A 19,565-nucleotide genomic window follows, 5' to 3' on the forward strand; every position below is an offset into this window, starting at 1 on the left:
GCCTCTTCATGCCTTACGATTTTTCCTGTCCCCAATTTTTTTTCTGGTCAAAACTAAGCTTGGATTCATTTATACCATACACTAGACAATAGCATATAAAAACATCAGTTGATTTAAAAATGTTGACCAGCCACCTTTCGGTCAATCGTATCTGAAATCACCCAGCAGTCAAGACAATGTAACCAGGAATAGTCCCAAGTTACTCTCACCTAATACTGCTCATACTGTTCCTAGTTTGCTAAATCACCTCCAAACTTACTACCATAAAGAAATAAGAGCTGTGGAAATCCAATATTTAAATACATGTTGCTGAAATTCGTATACTCAAGGAAGAAGTAAAGACTCTGATGAGCTTTGTGCAAAATTCAAAACAGGAAAAGCGCAGAAAACACCCTCTTTCCTGCAGATATTTTCAGTTCTACATGCCAAAGCCTGCCCATCTACTCTCCCACAGAACATAAGGGGCACATACTGCTGCCACTTAGAGAAGGAGCAAATTATATGGCACAAATATTCAGACCCAAGCCCATGCTAAGACACTCAGCACAATATTCATGTCTTTGCAATCCAAGTGCAGATTATATTTTCAAGATCCCAACATTATACCAGCGCCCCATCAATCGCTGCTTTTCTTCTTTAAACGACAACAGACTTCTGTATGCCATTCATACTTGGGTAGTAATTTAATTACAGTAATTAAATTACTGTAATTTAATTACTTTTCCTGGTAATTTGTAATTTTAATAATTACTTTTGGCTAAAAGGAATTGTAATTGTAATTTAATTACTTTCTAGCGTCAGTAATTGCTAAATTTCATGCACAATTACAATTACTTTTGCAAGATTTTGCGGCGGCAGCGCTTTTCCTTCCTGGCCACGGAGACGACAGTACAGCCAAAGCGACAGCGGAGAGACTGTATCCCAACCTGCTCAAAAGGAAGGAAAGGAGGAATGGGAAAGAGAGGCTGGGATAGAACGAAATGACGGATTTTGCAGACTGTAAAACGATTTAATGAAGAATTTGAGAAATAATTTGATAAATGAGGGCTGCATTCGAGTCCGTTTTCCTTCCTGTCGTAGTTGAATCTGACTCTTCGTCTCGTTTGCTTCCTGTTGCTCCTGTTTCTAGGGTTCTTTCTTATTTCTCATTCCCACACAGGGGCATCGGGGGTCGAAGTCAAGCTGGTTGGCTCCGATCATATCATCCGGTCGAGGCGGGAAGGTTCGAGGTTCTCCTTACGCGTCTTCGCCGCTAGCATATTCGCTTACATATTTCAGTCAAGTTTGGGGACTTTTTTGTGCATGAAATTATTCTCCTTTCTTTATGAATTTTTCACGTCCTTCTCCTCTATCTCGTATGTTGGTACCACTAAGAGTGAATCGTGCTACCGTGCTACTCTAACATCGAGGCGAAGAAGCAAAGAGGCAGCAGGTCTCATTAACACAATTCACACAGCCTTACTTCCAACTGTTGTTGCTACACTGATTTTCCTTCTCCCAATCCTCGTCTACCGTTTTGTATAAATCTTCATTATTTAGTGTTCGCTCAACCTAACCCTTTCAGCCGTTTGTCAGCCTGATTGGACGAAATTCCAAAACTTACAAACCGCGGCTTTAGACTGTAGGGAGCTTGTTTTTACATGTGTTGTTCGTTAAAGGCTTTTTTTTTTTTTTTATAGAGGGCTTGGCTTGCACTTTGTTTTTACACCTCTATCGTGACCCTCCAGGGGTTATCCTCTTGTCCTGGCCTGTGGAACCGTCCCGAGGCGCGCAGTGCTGCTTTGCATTGAGAACCAGCAATTCTTATCTACAATGGAAAAGGAAAGGCTGCCAGGGCCTTGTTACGAAAAATTCTTTTAACAGATTAGCAGCAATGTAAAAAATATAATCCTGAGGTGCAAACTCTCCGCACCGTCTCTGAAAATAAATTCAACAAACCGAAAGGCGAGCTCCAATTTCCGGAAACATTTGCAGGTAGGCAACTTTTTGTCACTTTCAATAATACTTACAGTTACAAATAAAATATTAATGGCTCGTCTATATCTTCCAACTCAAACACGCTCAAGTAACTCATGAAATCGAGGCGTCCAAGAGGCCGCAGTTTTAGAATAATTCTCGGATTCTAATTTTCGTAACGCGGTGGGGTCGCAATATAGATTCCAGTGTGTTTACATTTTACCGGAATTGCTCGCGGGACTTATATTTTGCGAATTGTAGGCGATTCGCGAAACTCGCGAAAAAAAAGTCGTTTACAGTGTATCATCAACTTTTCGGGGTTGTTCTTGCCATGCTAGATTCAAATTGGTCTTCTTTGTGAGACGCATAACATCGATACAATCATTGCTATCCTTACGATTAGCTACATGACGATACTAAATTTATTATCTATCTCAGGAGCTTTTTGGGTGTTACCGTGCACTGAATTAACTCAGAATCTCTGGCAATAAAGTTGCTGCTATTGTGACACTAGTCTTTTGGAAGCGACCAGAGTTCGCGTGCTACGGTTACCCACATCCGACATGTTACAAGTCCACAGACAGGGAGAGGTAGCGAATCATCGTGGCTGAAATGTTTTCGTAAGTTGTCGTATTCTTTAAATGTTTGACGTCGTTTACAAGTTTCTCTTACTAGCCATTTTTACGTGAGTTTTATGATGCCAGTACTGCCGCATATTTGTTTCCTTGTATTATTTTTTAAGTTTATTTTTGTTGGTTTTACTTGGATACCATTTGCATAAGCTCTAAGGAGATTCACCTCGCACCTGTGAATTTTGTCGGCATTTATTCTTTTATTTTTTGAAAATATAAGAACGCAGGAGTTCATTACTCCAAAATATTAAGTTCTATAATCCATTTAACAAATTTCATAAAAGAAAGTACAATGCGTGACATTTATACAGCGGCCATATAACTCGTTTACAGTTATATGGCCCAAGGTGGGCAACTCTCACAAATAAGTAATTGTAAAGTAATTGCATTACTTTTAAAAAGTAATTTGTAATTGTAATGAACTACTTTCGCGCAGTAGTAATTGTAATTGTAGTTAAACTACTTTGGGAGCTAAGTAATTGTAATTGTAATTAAATTACATTTTGAAAGTAATTTACCCATGTATGATGCCATTACACGACAGTAGATGCATGAGTTATCTCTAAATTCGGTCCTACAAAAAAGAACAAGACTTATTAAAAAAAGGCCAAGAAACTAAACCTAACCTCAGAAAAAACAATAAAAAAAAAATGCAAAAAAGATTTTTTTTTTTTTTTTTTAAATATTGCACAGCCAATGAGTGTGTGCTTTCCAGGCTGGCTGCAGCTGAGGCAATCGGGTCGAAGTCAGAGACATTTCTCCCCTTTGGGAAGGGAGGAGTACTATGTCAATCCGGTAGTATACTCTCCTTCCTTTCCCCCATAGCAAATATCTGCACAATTTATTGCATGCACAAACAACTAGAAACATTAACCCCCCCCCCCCCCCCAAAAAAAAAAAAAAATCCAGCATTTGTTAGCCAAGTAGGCATCTAGCCACACCTGTCATCTTATCTTCACACACTACAACCGGAATAAGAAAGGCTCTTCGGCAAGAAACGGGTTGTACGACCCAAGGGCAAACAATGTCTTCATAATGTGAGGCTAAACAGGTCCAAGGTTTTCTTTTTACTTCTCTTACCTTAAAATGCAGGTTACCTCAGAGAGCCCCCTCAATGGAATCGGAGTTAATTTCCAAGTGAACGAGGGTTTTGCCAAATTTTTAGAGGCTCACCTTTCGTGGGCTTTTGAGGTCATCCTTCGGAAGGGCACTGAGTGACTGGGACCTCCGTTTTGTGGACGGAGGCACAATTGCTGTTGGAGAATCCGTGGTGTCGAACACGTCATCATCACCTTCCTCTTGATCGGTGCCTGAGGGAGTCAGTGAGGGCATTCATTGAAAGGTGCATTTCATTCAGCTGCAACGTACCTCCAGTACTATAGGTGCCCTCTCTCACATTGAATAGCAGCTGTGAAGCTGTGGTAGGGCTTTGTTGACCAATATGGCCTCCGTAAATGTCTCATTTACAATGGTAACTCAATGGCTATCCTATAGCCATCACAGTAACACTTAGACCTTGACAGACAAATTAGACACCTTCTTAATTGATGATTGGCAGGGTTGTACCAAAGCAACCAGCAGCAAGCAAGCGCTGCTTAAAGCTGATGAACATCTTTTCGCATAGAACATGTTACAGGGCAGGCTACGTAGGGAAATACCAACAAAGTCAAAAGCCAAAAGTAACACAAAAAAAAAAACACGGAAGTGACGTCATCAGTGTGACATAGTAAAATGACCACCGTGCCACTAACTTTGGCGGGCAATTTAGCAGGTTTCATTGACTCGGTGCATCTCGAATTTTAGTAACCGTTGCAATAGCATCACCGTCGCAGCAAGACAATCATGTGACCATACATGCTTTGCACGTGACATCACGGCATCGTACCAGCTGCCATATCTTTGTATTATTCTCCTCTGCTTGCAACTTCTGGGGCATACATTTGGAACCATTGACAACGCCTGCCAAGAAGAACAAACAATGGATGATGCGCCGTCAATGCAAGCCATGTATAGCGACAAACAATAATATTCTCCTCAGAAGTTGTAATACTTGTCCCAGTATGCGAGACAATTGCGCCAAGATTCACCAATGCAAAAAGGTATTCTATGTATGAAGATCTTGACGGGTATGAGCAAAGAACTGCCGCAACGTTTTTCAGATTGTAATTATAGTACAGCAAAATGCTACAACAAGTTCCCATCTGCTACTTTTTTCTTTTCATCTTTTTTTACACCCTTTGGGAGTGGAATCCAGTACTACCCACAAAAATGATAAATAATTGTGAAAGCTTCTTTGTATAAATGAAGCTTTTGTTAGTGACAATGAACCCTTGTATGATCCTGAAGGTATTGTAATAAATAAACCAATGAATCTCCATCGTCTAAAATGTCGCTGTACCGCAAGTGAGGGAGGCAGCACGGTAGGGGACACTCATACAGATCGCTTGTACGCATATAATCCTCTTCGTCCCATTGTCTGAAATGGATATTTCAACACCAGTTTAAAGCTGACCTACAAAATCATTTTCTGTAGGCTAAGAAGATTCTCATCACTTTTTCCATTTCCCCTTCTCCCACTGGTATCTGGACTGTGGAGGACTCCTTTTGTTGCTGCACCTTGGCTGGATACGCCAGGAGCTTATCAGCGAGTTCTCTCATTACAAAAAAACACAAAACTCGGTCGTAAGCAAACACAAGCGTGCGAAAGGGCCTTTAAGTTCTCTTACGTGAATGGGCCTTTAGGTGCTTTTCCTACTCTGGCAAAATAACACCAAAGAGATCTTTTGCCCGGGTAGTGGCGGTCGGCCGAGCGCAGCCATCAGCACGATGCACAAACGCAAGTGCAAACAGGCCTTTAGGTGCTCTTCCTATTCGGGCAAAAATCAAAATCGAATTTGGGGGTTTTACTTGCCAAAGCAACGACGGGCATCTGGCATGCCCCAGCAGAGGACTGAGGATTAATTTGGACCACCTGGGGATCTTTTGACGTGCAACCGAAACCTCGGTTACACGGCGTCTTCTCCGCAATAAGCCTCCGTCAGATTGCGGGCACTTCGGCCGGGATTCAAACCCGCCACATGGGGATCCGTAGGCCGACGCTCTCGCCTCGGAGCCACCGAGCCGGCTTCCTTCTATTCGGGCAAAATAATAACGAACAGCTCTTTTGCCCCAGTAGTGACGGTTCGCCTTGCGAAGCCAGCAGCCCGATGCACAAATGCAATTACGAATGGGCCATTAGGTGCTTTTATGTGAACGGGCCTTTAGGTGCAAGAATGAAATCAGGAAATGCAGCATACCGCCGGCGGCTTGCAGGGTCGTGTCTGGCACGACAGGGGCGGTGGTCACAGTAGGTGGAGCGCTGCTCGGAGGCGACGGATGCGTCCCCAGGAAGGGAACCAAGGAGTGCCACGGAAACACCGGAATGGGTTTGCCGTCGTTCCAGTCTGCGGAGAACCACACAAAAAGTTTGGCAGCGACCTTTAGCTCTGATGTCCTATACTAGCCGAGGAAATGCAGTAGATAAGGAACGACAATTTAAATTTGCTTAGTGGACATTGAACAGTCGTTTTGGGGAGTCAAGAAGAATTTCTATCAATTTCCCCACTAGTTTATTGGGGAAACTGTTGTGGATAGGTCACATCAGGTCAGTTTCTTGCTGTGGGAAATGGATGGACAGACCAAATTTTGGGATTGGGGGTTTTTGCTAAAAAGCTTTTCATGCTTTAATAACTTATGAAATATCTCTGAAGGCATGAAAGTAAACATTTGGCTCCCACTGCTTTTCAGTAAGTGTATCTAAAAAACACAAATACCCGGCACCTCGCTACCAAGCCTGTGGCGCTGCTAAACCAGCTGCTTTTACTCCGTTTTTGTATCCGGCATAGCATCGAAACATTTCACTTCACTGGTGAAAACTCTGAAGTGCGAATGAGCTATTTTTAATTCCAGGAAGCCTCAGTGATCCTGCTACAGTAGAGGTATATTGTTCCCCAAGTTCATGCCATAATCTGCTGGGTCACGTCGAGAGTCAGAGTATACTAGTTTCACGACTTTGATTCTCTGCAACAATAAAGTGTAGCTTTGAATAAAGATATGTTCTGACTTTAGAAATAATACACCTGTTACGGCGCTGAGACGAAAGGCAGGATTTCAGCCATTAAAAAACCAAAGAATGTTCCAGCATCTGAAATTGTTCTTTTCAAATACACAATAACCTTCTTAAAATTGATAAGTTCAAATATGTGAAGCCAAAAAGCTACTGGCTAGATCGCTTATATCACCCAAGAGTTTTAACCGCCATTGATGGCCGTATAAATATTTTCAAGCAGTCATTTTTTGTTCAGGCGGTGGAGTTGTGAAATAAACTCCTGATGGTGTCGTTGCACTGGAAACCCTTTCTGAATTCGAGAATGCCATACGCGTATTATTCGAACTGTAACAGGGTGACGCTTCTGTGTGTATGTACGAGTGCATATTTTTTGGGGTGCACTCCTTAAAGATTGCTATGAATGTTGATATTTGAAAGCAGTGTTGCATTTGATTTCCATGTTTGTACCACCCCTCCTGCCTTGGCCCTTGACAGGGCTGGCAGTATTGTGAAATAACAACAAAAATTGCTCCGCATAAATGGTTTCAAAAAACAATTATTTTCATGCATGCAACCAAGCTTTCAACACAAGCCGTCTTGAAACTGAAACTTCACATGGTACTACTACTGATAAGAACACTACAGCCACTTTCACTGACTTCAAGAAAGATTGCAAGCAACAAGAGGGGGGATTAAAACAGATGATTGTGAGAGATCGACAGAAAAAACAAAATCAAACAGAGGTAATTGATACTTAACACCATTAACGAAGAAAAAGAGGAAGCACAGAAAATAGGTCCTAAAATAGGTTTTCAAAAGGAGCCACAAAAAATTTCAACAGCCGCCCACACATACCTTAACGCTAAATATGACCAACTCTGCTGGTAGCTGGGGTGTGCCAGTTTAAACACCCATTTATAAATTGCCGACAGCAGAATCTTGGGGCCGTGGCCTTCTTAAGCATCATGAAACAGAAGCCCAGTTACTCATTCAATATGGACAAATTGGTGGACTATGGAACTCTGGTTTAGATGTCAACAAAATTACCTGCATCCACTATTAAATGAAGTATTTCTTAATGTTACATTTCACTCCCATCTCAAACTAAAGCCAATCTAAAAAAAAAAAAAATCCATTTTGGGCACAAAAAGAAAACAAAACATGGGCTCTTTATTCACACTCCAGAACACCTCCTCTTTTTTTTTTTTTTTGTTATGAAAGCCCCAAGAGCTGAAATCTTTTTTTTTTTTCTTAACATTTTGTCACATGCGGAGCAAACAAGTGCCAGGGCATCCAAATTGTACACATGTAAAGGTAAACAAGGGTTCATGCATCATGATGCAACTGACTATGTCATTATTACAGAACTGAATAGTTAAAATTACTTCCAGTGGGAAGGGTGCACATTACTGAATACTTGTATTCCAATTGGCAAATCCAGCTGAAGAGACCTAGTCTCGAGACACTAAGTGTGCTTTACTAACTCTGTGTTTATTTCCAAAAAATTAAGTTATAGTGTGAAAAGCCAAGTTTTCATTATGGTGACTATGAAAAGGTCACTTTACTAAATTTTCGGATTGCTATTCTCTACCTAGACCAATGGCACCAAACACCCAAACAACTCAAGATTTTGTGTACAACGAACGAAAGCTCTAAAAAACTGCAAACTTGTAATAAAAGAAATTTAAAAAATTGAAAAACGGTTTGAGTTTGGTTTAAAATTAAACTCAGAATATGCAGGACTCTAGCGTCGTATCACTGGCTCCATATTTTCTTGCAGCCCACAACATTGAAGTGACGTCGAAGGAGATAATTCGAGTATTTGTGCGTTCGTACAGTGTTAAGCAGTGCCACCTGCTTCAGCAAATCTATGATGAAGCCTCTGCACTAGCACCAAAAATAGGCAGCTCTTCAGGAACTACAGCATGGTATTTATGCCTGCCTATGTTTTCACAGAAACGTGAATATCTAAAACAGAAAAGGCATATCACTCGCTGCTTGCAGCAGCCTTCGCTCCCTTTTCTTTAGACACATGCAATGACAACACAAAACTCAGAATATTTAGGTAATCAGTCATCTGCAGAATATAATCCTCAATAGAAACAAAGAAAACCTTGGAACGCAATTTTCAAAACAACCTAAATGATAAAAACCTGAAAACATTTGCAGTCACTGATGTCACGTTCCTCAGCAACGGTCCCCTAATCTGATTTTAATTTTCTCAACAAATGTATGACTCTGTGGCAAAAAGAGAATTAATTGAATGCAATTTTGACACCATATTATAAAGCTGAATGCAAGAAATTTAGTTTTTTGGGGGGTGTCAGGGACACTATAACACCACTATGGGTGAGGTGGGGAAGTGCAAAGACTACCCGGGAGCAAAAAAGACGTTTCTCCTGTCGCGGTCAGTGACGCATGAAGGCTTTACTGCAATGCAGCGAAGTGCAGCTTGGTTGAAATTGCAGGAAGCTATGACATTTAGCCCGAGCAGTATGGCAATTAGCGCTGAAGTCTTTTGCAATGAACCCACTTAACTTCAAACTGTGAGCATGTTGCTGTCAATCTAACTAGCCAGTCTCTCGTCAGATTCCCAAGGCTTTATCACTACCAGCCTTTCACGCCACCGAAAGCTAGGTCGCTAACCAAAGAGCATGTTTCCAGTACTCTGCGTGCTTGACAGTTTTAACCCACCTACCATAAAAAGCTTGGGTTCAACCCTGGACGTCTCTCCTGTTTAAAAGGCGCGTGCCACCAGTGGAGGAAATAAGTATGAAGAATGTACACAGAAGAGGTTCTGACAAAGAGTGAGGGACGACATAAACTACAAATTGGACTCGCCTTCTGAAGTTTCCTGCGAAGTGATTGGTAGCCGGAAAACTGCTACAAAGTAACACTGACAGATAAACTTGCCAATGTCACAAATCTGGCTTTTTTATCGAGTCAAGAGAGAATTAAGTCATTAGTGCAAAATAGCAAAAGCAAGAAATAAGGAATTGCAAAGCGAGTTAAGAAAGAAAGGGTTCATAAATCTGCCATGACTAATAACTCGCACTTTAAGCTTATTCATCTTCCTGCAACAGACACTATAAATGATATTCAGGTTGATTTGTTGAAAAGACCACCACGGAAGGGGAGCCAAAAAAAAAAAAAGGGGGGTTCTCCTCCAAGCACATGCTGTCGGCAACTTCGTTGCATTTGTAACTACGCAGTCTAATGACAAAGGGCCCTGTGAAACATCTGCTTGTTGGAAAAGCCTTGCAACAGCAAACCCCGATTCCTGCCAACTGCTTTTTCGCCTTCAATTGTTGTTTGGAAGGTTCAAAAGGTACTGCACACGCGGAGAGAGGCGAGTAGACACGTCCAGCCCTTTCCCTCCCATCGAGCTACTACACGCCACACAAAGAAAGCACAAGAAAGGAAAGACTTGGCCTTGAGCCCAACATTCACATGCCACATGCTACCCTCGAAAAGCCAGTTCGCTCGAGTAAATACTGCTACACTTGCAGGTTGCTTAAAGATGACTGCTGAACGACCCGAGTGAAAAGAGCAAAGGCGCAAGGACAAAAAAGAGAAAAAAAAAACATAGACATACTAGGTGATTATTTGCTGATAGGCGCATAAAAGCTAAAAGAAAGAAAATGTTTTTGTGCGTATTTTTGACCCATGATAACAGGGCCACGTCAGTCATGCCGTATGCCTCTTTTGCTTTCTGTTATCTTGCTCCGAGAGATGAATAGAAGCTTCGCTATCAACGGGACTGAGTTTGTCAAGTTCTTTCACTCTCATTCCTTTTATTTTCCCCAACTGTATTGTATGACTGCCACTTCAAGAGAAGCTGTATGTAAACTTTGTGACTGGAGTTGCCACAGCACTATAGCAGCTTTTGACATGCACCAAAGCTGCAAACTAATATCAGATCTCAGCCTTCTTTGAGTAAAAAAAAGGGTAATTTGTTATATAATGCTAGTCTTCCCCAAGGGGCATAAAATCTCTTTCCTGCAGATGAGAAATTTAGCCAGTGCAGTATGACCATTAGTCTGGTGCCTCTAATGTGTATCACGCAGTAGCGGTAGACAAATGCATGCTAGTACAATTCTCATCCACATTGAAACGGGCAGAGAAAAGGATCAAATCCAAAATCATGTACCGCAACTTTTCGTTCCACATGCTCCGAGCTGTGAGGGCTAACTTCCAGGGAAAATACTGCCCAAATTATATATGTCACAGGTCAATTGAGAACCTGGCCTTGTTTATTCAACCCAATAAAAATAAGGGTCCATGCCAACATCCACACGTAAATACTGTCACTACAATAGGCCTAATTTTCTGATTTGCGGCTTCGGAACTGCAGGCTCCGAAGCCGCAAATAGGACACTCATTATGACTGGCATCAGTCATAATGAGTGTCTTATACTGCAAACACTCATAATGAGTGTTTGCAGGCACGCAAATAAACCCCATCTATCTATCTATCTATCTATCATTAAAGCAGGAACTGTTCCTCTTTCTAGAATAAATAGAACAAATTGTTCAATTGGTTCTATTCGGGCTCTGAGTGTGCTAGTGCCCCGTGACTTGCCTTGACGGAAAAGGAGTGTATTTTTCTACTCAGATCAAAGAACAACTGCGCCTCCAGATGACTCTGGGAACACGTGTAGTCCTCCTTTTGTGTTGTTTCTTTTCTTGGCTTTTGGGCCGGGCAAATTGTGTATTTACACAGATTGTCAGTGCCAATAAAGCTCAGTTGTAAGTCAGTACTGTGTGTGTCTACTGCCTTCTACTCTGTCCTTGTCCCTGCGCTGTTTGTTTTCCGCTAATATGAGAGGTTAGCTGCAAATTGCCAGTTTGGAAGTTGTTCCTTTTGAGAAGAACTGCCAAAAATACAGAGCGGACATTTAGAGAGTGGTGTCAGTACAACTCGTGTTGTATAGACACCACTGTCTGAACAACTATTGTTTCAAGCCTCTTGCTAAGATAACAAAACCAAAATAATAAACTGAATTAGCAAACTCAAATACCAGATCCTGCCTTCTTAAGCACCCCACAGTTTGCAGTAAAGCTATCAGTAGGGTGTTACGTTTTTGGATAATTTCGATAAAATATTCACAAGTAAACATACTAAAGATTCAAATATCCGAAGAACTCTGAATTTGCGGACAGGCAGAACTTTGTAGAATCCCAACCCTTTGCTATTTTTTTTCTCATTTCCATTTTTGTGCGTGAGCGTCACAAGGAATGTCTTTTTACCCTTTACCAAAAAAATGAAGTGGCGCTCCCACGACAACAGTCGAACAATACGCCTTGCATTGCCCGACGTTCTAGTTAGTCTCTCTTTCCTGGTTTCTTTTCGTTGAAGGTTAATTAACTTGTCGTCATTGGTGACGACAGGGGTCTAAAAGATAGTCAGACTTCAGCACTTCCCCACGATGGGCAGGAAGCAAAAGCTCTCCGATCATTTAAGCCAAAGATTACCTAAACTTTTAAGTGATCTGAAGTGACGACATTATTGTCCTCACGTTTTTAAGTTTTGTTACGTAACAGTTAGCATGGCTAATGGAGAAAGCGTTGTAATTTCGATGGGCATGTTTGCATGCAGAGCTAGTATTGGATGCAGAGCCAGTATCCAGACAGATGTATATATTTAAGTAAATGTATGCTCATTTCAGACAAATAAGTCTATACGGTGAAAGGATTCCCTCTCGTTGCATCATTTACAAAAATGGCTGCTTTAGTGGACTCACAAATAGCTCTCTCTAAGCCAATAATGCTAAACATAAAAAAAAATTCTGGATAAAGAAAAAACAAGGAAATTGTAGAGCCCTTCCCCTTTACGTGAAGATGGAGGACCAGCGAAGCTGTTATCTTTACGTCTAAGACGATGCCTAGAGGACGTCTAGGACGACTTCTAGGATGTCCTAGAGGACGATGTCTAGGACAACCTCAAGGACGGCTTCTAGACTAGGATGACATTGAGGACGACGCCTAGGACGACCTCAAGGACGACTTCTAGGACGAGCTCAAAGACGATGCCTAGGGTGGCCTCAAACGACTTCTAGGACGACTTGAAGGATGACGTTTAGGACGACTTAAAGGACGACCTCAAGGATGACGCCTAGAGGATGACCCCTCGGACGACTTCTAAATCGACCTCAAGGTCGACCCCTAGAACGAGCTCTTGGACAACCTCAAGGACGATGCCTAGAAATGATTACAAGGGATCAGGACCTCACTATCCAATACAGTGTTTCTCAAATGGGGGTCCGCAGATGCTTCGGGGTCCGCGAAGGCATTCTAGGGGTCCACGAAGCCGTCCCTCGTCAATTGAGCCAGGCAATAAAAGTTGTCTTTTATCCGACTGAGAAGCAGCATTCCAACTTTCGGGTGAGCTTTCTCATGTATATGTAGCAAAGTAGATTCATGATCAGTATATACAGCGCCAAAAAACGACAGGACAAAGACGAGAGTAAACAGGACGAGGCGCACTCGTATATGTCAGAGACAAGTCTATGTCACACCAGCCCTTAGTAATATCCGCTTAATAAATCATCATAATTAACCTATACCTTTCCCTTCCCCTAACATTGAACAGGGTCCTCCATCATCTCCGCCGCTCCACAAGGGGTCCGCAAATCATCAATGGCTGAGAACCACTGATCTTATAATGCCCAGGAAGGCTGACTCAAGCTGGTTGCCCCCTCTTTTTGTTTTTACTTATTCATACTTGACCCCTCTTTTTGTTTTTTATTTATTCATACTTGCCACGATTAATGGGGGGTTTTCTGTTGACATGTGAGGAGGCATTTTTTTTCTAGACACCAGCATATAGCAGCTTTGCTGTAAAAACCTTAGATTCTGTTTAAAAATGCACTCCAAAAAGTAGGACCCTATACATTGTTGCAGTTTAAAAAAAGCAGGACAAGTTCTTCTTCCACTCTTTCCACCTGGCACAGTAAAGGATCAAGAGGAGGCAAAAGTGGAAAGAGTGGAGAAGGAGCTTGTCCTGCTTTTCTCAAACAGAAAAAGGGTATAGTTAGGATGCCACATTTCAAAATAAATTTTTAAAAAATTTATTTTTTGGTTTTTAAGTTGTTTTTAAAAAAAAAGCTTTTATGGAGAATAAAGAGTAAATAAAAAAAATCTTACGCCAAATTAGAATGATGCATTCCAAGCAGGCATGAAAGATGTACACAAAGCTGCAAGCCTAACAACTAAGATGCCCCAGAATAAAACAACAGCTGGGAAAGCACTTACTTCCCCCACTGGAATCGAGAACTGCCTCTTCCTTGTCGGGCTCCCCATTGGCCACTACGACGGGCATCACGGGCAGCAAGTGGGCCGGGCTCGGATGGTGCTGCATGTGCTGCGATGTCTGCAAGGCGACCGCGGCCACCTGTCCGTTGATGCTGCCACAGGCCTCTCGCTCTGGACCCTTGACCGCTCCGGGCGCCAGCTGGATTGTGCCGTACGTCGGCATGTCCCCGAGACTGGCCCTGGCACTCCCTTGCAGAGCCTGCTGCAGGAGCACCATCTGTGCTGCCGTCTGCTGTTCGCTCAATGCGGCTGCCGTCTGCAACTTGTGGGCCACAGCCTCGGGCAGCGAGTGCTGGATGACCGAGACCGGCTCCGAAGTCTTCACCACTCTCGGCCGGTGAACCACCACCGCGGTCGGCCGGAACTTGGACTCTGGAGACAGCACAGCCGGATCGGGAGGCCAAAGGGACGCCGATGCGTGCCTGATGGGGGCAAAAAGCTCGGGCCTTCCGGGCGGACTGGCCGAAGAGGGCGTTGCAGACCGGGAGTTCCCCAGTGAGACCAGCATGTTGGCCGCCTCCGTCTCGTCCAAGTCGAAGCGGCCTTGCACGCGACTTCCGCCGCGGTCACCAGGACTCGTGTCACTCTCCCGCGACGACTCTTCCCACTCGCGGCCGGAGCCAAGCCGTCCGGGCTGGAAGGGGTGCTGCTGGGAAGAGCCCGGTTTCCGAGGGGCGCCATTGCCACTGGCCTTACCCTTGAGCGAAAGGTGTCGCGAGCAGTAGCCTCTGCGTTGCGACTCTTTGGTACAGCCTTCCTTGGAGCAGAGCCGCCGCCACTGCTTGCCATTGAACTTCTTGCGGATACCGTTCGGTGTGGATACAATGTCTCCCTTCTTGTACTTCTGTTGAGCAGACGCAGCGGATGCTGGCGACCGCGGCGTTAGCACGCGCATCTCCGCAGACGAGGAGGTGGCCAGGCGCGAACGTGGGGTAAGGTTGTTGTTGTCGCGACAATAGTTGGGACGAGACGGGCTCGGGTTAGGGTCGAACTCAATGCGCCCCGTCTTGAGGTCGTCGTCCGAGGAGTCGTCTTCAGCGTTGGTCGGGGAAGAGCTGCCCAGGGTTAACTTGCGGATGCGCTGGGCCGTCAGGAGTTCACTCGAGGACCGGTCGAGGTCAAACGGGATTAGCATCGGCACAGGCAGCGGGCGGTGGACGCTCTCCGTGATGACTGAGACGTTGTGTGAAGGCAATGCCCCGGGAGGCATCACCGCACCCATGCCGTCCTCGCATAGGTGCACAGGAGGGTTCAGCATGTGCGGCGGCGGTTCGCGCACAGTGAAGAGTGGAGACACAGACTCCAGCTCCTCCCTCCAGGGGGGCTGCTTGAGGCGCAGCCCCGCACGAGGCACCGACAGCGTATCACTCATCACACAGCCGGGTCTCCTAGGGAAGCGGACACGGTACTGGACGGGGGGACGCGACGTTATCTCCACCACCACTCCCTCGGCGTAGACTGTCTCTTCGACGCGCACACACACATCCATCCCAACAGAGACCTGTCCCAAAGACGGACTGTGGTCGCTGATGATGTCCAGGCGAGCCGAATCAAACACATCCTTTATGCAGAACAGCTGCCGCTGGCAGCTGTCCACCTGGACCACCACGTCCCGGTCGCCCGCAATGTCTTTTATCACTGCCGGCTCGTACACGTCCCTGAGACGCACCAGCACGCGCTGACCCTTCCAGTCCCGCAGGTCGACGGCCGGGGCGAGGTCCGCCGTGCTGCTTCCCTTCCGAACGCCATACGGGGGGTCTACCTCGGCAAAGTCAAAGTCAAACTTGCGCTTCTTCGGCAGCTTGCTCGCAGCCTTTTTTAGTTCGTCGTCCAGCCTTGACTCTTCCTCCTCGTATCCCGACTCGGCCGACTTCTTGCGATGCAGAGAGCTAATGTCCAACTGTTGAACCACAGTTGGTCCCTCGAGCAGCAGCTTCTCCTCCGCTTTCCTTTTTAAGTCCAGGGAGCTTTGGTAGGAACTCGTGACTCCTCTATCCATGGTTGTGGTAGACTGGCCAAACTAATACAAGCAGAACGGGCCAGTGTCTGTAGTATGGCGGGCTTCTCCGAAGAAAATTATGTCCTTTCTTCGGAAGGACTTGAAGGAACAGAGTCGGCTGGTTTCCAAGGAGCGGGGGCTACAGACCTTACAGCTGGGCTGTGGGTTTTTCATGGTGGCTCTCTAATTTCTGGCATTGCCATGAATATCCAGCAAGGAACAGGTTTTGACCTGGCAAGAAAAAGTAAAAAATGTAGCAGCAGGACCAACTACCAGTGCCACCAAACTCGATCCAAAACAATTTGATGGTGCAATGCGAGCAAGGAATACCTGCTGATCACAAGACACAAAAACATAGTAATGTCAGAACAAATGTCTGTGACAATGGGCGATATGCATCAGCATATATATACCGGACAAAGAGATGTAACACTCATATTTTACATAATTAAGTATATAATGTTTCCCAGATGACCTCGAAGAAAACTATACTGTCCGATTCCTATTCCTGTATTTTCGCAACTTTCACGACCGACAGGGGGCGCACTGGCTCCTATCAAAATGACTGCCATCTGGATGATCATTGTAGAACAGCAGTACGAGACTGGGTCTGCGACGTATTAGTAATTCTAGTTTTGCTATGTATGAGCAATATTAGAGCCTTGCTTTATTCTGTCAAGTCGGGAAGGTGTAGGCAAGCACCTTTATTGTGAAGGCAACCATTTAGGAGCTAGGGAGCTCGATTCTCACACCGCAGTACCACCATCGCTAAACATGGCGAATAGGAGACGACAACTGATAAACAATGGCAAATAACATTGCAAAGTCAACTGATAAACAATGGCAAATAACATTGCAAAGTCTACATGTCTTTTCCACACACACACATAAAAGATATATATATATATTATTACTATTATATATATATATATATATATTCTCTTTGTCCCGTAATTTGGCAACGCTATAGAGGCTGACCTATCGCTCCACAGCCTTAATTTCGCACGGTACAGGTGGTAGTTCGGGGAATAAACGAATGACGTCACGCATATAAGTCATATGGGTACATCAAATTCAGGTGTGATTAAAAACGTTATTAGTGAATTAGGAGAGCGCTTCATTAATACTTTATAGTACAATGGTATGCAGCTTTCTTTCTTTGCACGCAGACAATATATAGAGAAATTCCGAGCTGAACGGAAAGTTGCGCGATCCATGACAACGAACTATGAACTTTTCTGTAGACCTTTCACAGGACCGAGCAACGCGCAAAACAATTTTTCCGAGTGCCGATTGCAAATGTTTACAACGTTTAAATTGCAATGTCCGGCGCAAAAGGAGACGGTGACACCGCGATCGTGCGGCATAACCGACCATTTTCACCGCACTCTTACACAACCAGTCCACAAAAACAAACAAAACGCACGCAGGGGCAGGCACCGACGAAGTAACCAAAAACAAAAAGCAATGTAGACCAACAGCTGAGAAAACAGTCTCGCACGCCTCGCGACCGAAACACTGGCAGCCCGTGTGGTAGCAGCACCAATTTACTGAAAGTGACATGTTGTCGCGAACAGCGAAAACGGACCGTAACGACGGGACGCCAGCTAAGTTTTCAGAGATCCGATATGGCTTTCTCAGCAAGCGTCAGGCGCGGGGGGGTGCAGGCTCGCGATTCGCGAATGCCCAGCTTCGGCCGATGCAGCTGCAAATATGGTCAATGCACCGCGTCCAGCAAACATGCCACGACGCGCACACCAGCCTCCCGACCCTCTACTTGAGTGCAATAATTATCTGATTACAAGAGCGTAAACACGAAGCAAATGTCATCACAGGCAGCAAGCGAAGCAACCGCGCACAAATGACACACGGGCCCGTACACGGATGACACTCGTCGCAGTTTGCAAAACCTGCGGGCGCTCACCTTCATGAATGCCGGTGTCAACTAGTGTCCGGAGGCCATCAACGCGTGAAAAACGCCGCAAAAGGGAAATTCTCCGCTCGCGTCCAGCAAAACCAAGCCCTGCAAAAATGGTGAATGAGTAGTTACCTAGTACTGTGCAATGGCACGATTGGCCGAACCGCGTCACGTGCCCCCCCATAGAAAGAATTTCTGTGATCCGATTGGTGGCGGTCGGTGCACCCACGGCTCTTTCACATTGTTTATTCGCTGCACTCGCACCAGCCGAGCAAGGTAACCCTAATTGGTGCACTCGCCCGCCATGCCCCGAGCCTTCGCGCTGGTGCAACAAATGGCCATTGTCATGCTGGCGACGTTGCAAGTGCAGCGTGCTAAGACGCAGCAAAGAGCAGCGCGGATCGACGCCTCACCTTGGCGGCTCGCAGATTCCATGCCCAGGCTTTGTGCGGTAACAGCATGTGCACGCAGGAAACCCTGACGTCACCTACTACGGCCAATGAGCGAGAGCGAAGCCATATGGGCGATATTTGGTGCTACTCGCGAGGGTTGATGATATCACGAACTCCTTTCCAAGGGTAAAGACATTTGCCTATTTATTTTTTGACGCTGTTTGGCTTACTACGTTCGCGGTGACGCACGGCTCGCTGCTACGGTTACTACCTCGCGATGCGTGCTCGGCGTGCTGCTGCGGTCGACGGCTGCGACGCTGTGGCGGCTGGAGCTGTGGAAAGTCGCTGGGGATGGGTTTGAAAGTTGAAACGTTCAAACGTAGAAAGAAAAATAAAAGAGAAAGGACGAACGAACCGTTGCCGCAGGCAGGGAAACATGTCGAGGAATCTCCGCCGAAGGTATTGTTTGCGAGACAGCATCAAGTAGTCGCGCTGTGAGATCGCATTATTTCGTCGCTGCGTCGGTTCTGATTTCATGGAAAGCGGCGCATTAGGGGGAATCGGGTTTACTTCATCTGTTGAGACACGATAGGAAACAAGAGTGTCGACTTGCACTCGTTCCCGTCGGAAGAGAAAAGAAAGAGGAAATGAATCTTTCCAGCGTGTAATGGGTGTGGCAGTACAATGTGTACTTGTGAATCGATGTGAAACTTCACATGGGAAGTTTACATGACGGAAGACTTGCGCGCTGTCCTACTATTTATCAACAAGCTTATTCCAAACGCATACTTGGGGCGAAAATTTCATTTAAACGTCATCATACGGCACCTTGCAGTAAAAATGACCCTTTTCAAGCTTCACATTTCCCTTTACAATTAGCACATAACAGACATGTCTCGGGAAACATGCATTGTCGAACTGGGTTTCTTAATTGGAACTCGGGAGCTCCTCAAGCGCCAAAATTCTCTATCCGCTCTGACCTCAACTAAGGTGTGTTCCCAGCACCAATTAGGCATATCTGAGCCGAGCATGAACTAAGCGCTCCCTATTAGCGGCGAGATGTTGTGGTGGCGCCCTCCTATGGTTCCCCCTTGCGACGTCATTACCTTGCAAACAACAAGTTCGATGGTGTTTGTAAATAGCATGGTGGAAGCCTGAAATCATTGCGCTCTCAAAGCAACACTGCCAACACCGTCGAAATTAAAGTTCTTTCATTCCGCTTATTTCCGTCGATGGTATACCCTTTCCGACGTCATAGCTTTTGGGC

General features: G+C 45.0%; 1 protein-coding gene across 3 annotated transcripts in view; it reads right to left on the minus strand.

Annotated features, from left to right (window-relative positions):
* The window catches only part of LOC115323227 (protein capicua homolog), a 77,273-nt gene extending 58,798 nt beyond the window's left edge, over positions 1–18,475 (minus strand). The window contains exons 1-5 of one of the 3 annotated variants that reach the window (XM_029983604.4): positions 18,320–18,475; positions 17,913–18,011; positions 13,930–16,219; positions 5,885–6,031; positions 3,762–3,898 (exon numbers count right to left, since the gene is read on the minus strand). In XM_029983604.4, coding sequence (XP_029839464.3) covers positions 3,762–3,898; positions 5,885–6,031; positions 13,930–15,988 — 2,343 coding nt within the window. In that variant the 5' untranslated portion in view covers positions 15,989–16,219; positions 17,913–18,011; positions 18,320–18,475. Of the gene's footprint in view, positions 1–3,761; positions 3,899–5,884; positions 6,032–13,929; positions 16,220–17,912; positions 18,300–18,319 lie in introns of those variants that run through there. The other 2 variants (XM_040503008.2, XM_040503007.2) reach the window with 2 other exon arrangements.
* Positions 18,476–19,565: the final 1,090 nt, after the last annotated feature.

Source organism: Ixodes scapularis, unplaced genomic scaffold (genome assembly GCF_016920785.2).
Source record: "Ixodes scapularis isolate PalLabHiFi unplaced genomic scaffold, ASM1692078v2 PGA_scaffold0__279_contigs__length_252992795, whole genome shotgun sequence".
In the NCBI taxonomy this organism is placed as follows: Eukaryota; Metazoa; Arthropoda; class Arachnida; order Ixodida; family Ixodidae; genus Ixodes; species Ixodes scapularis.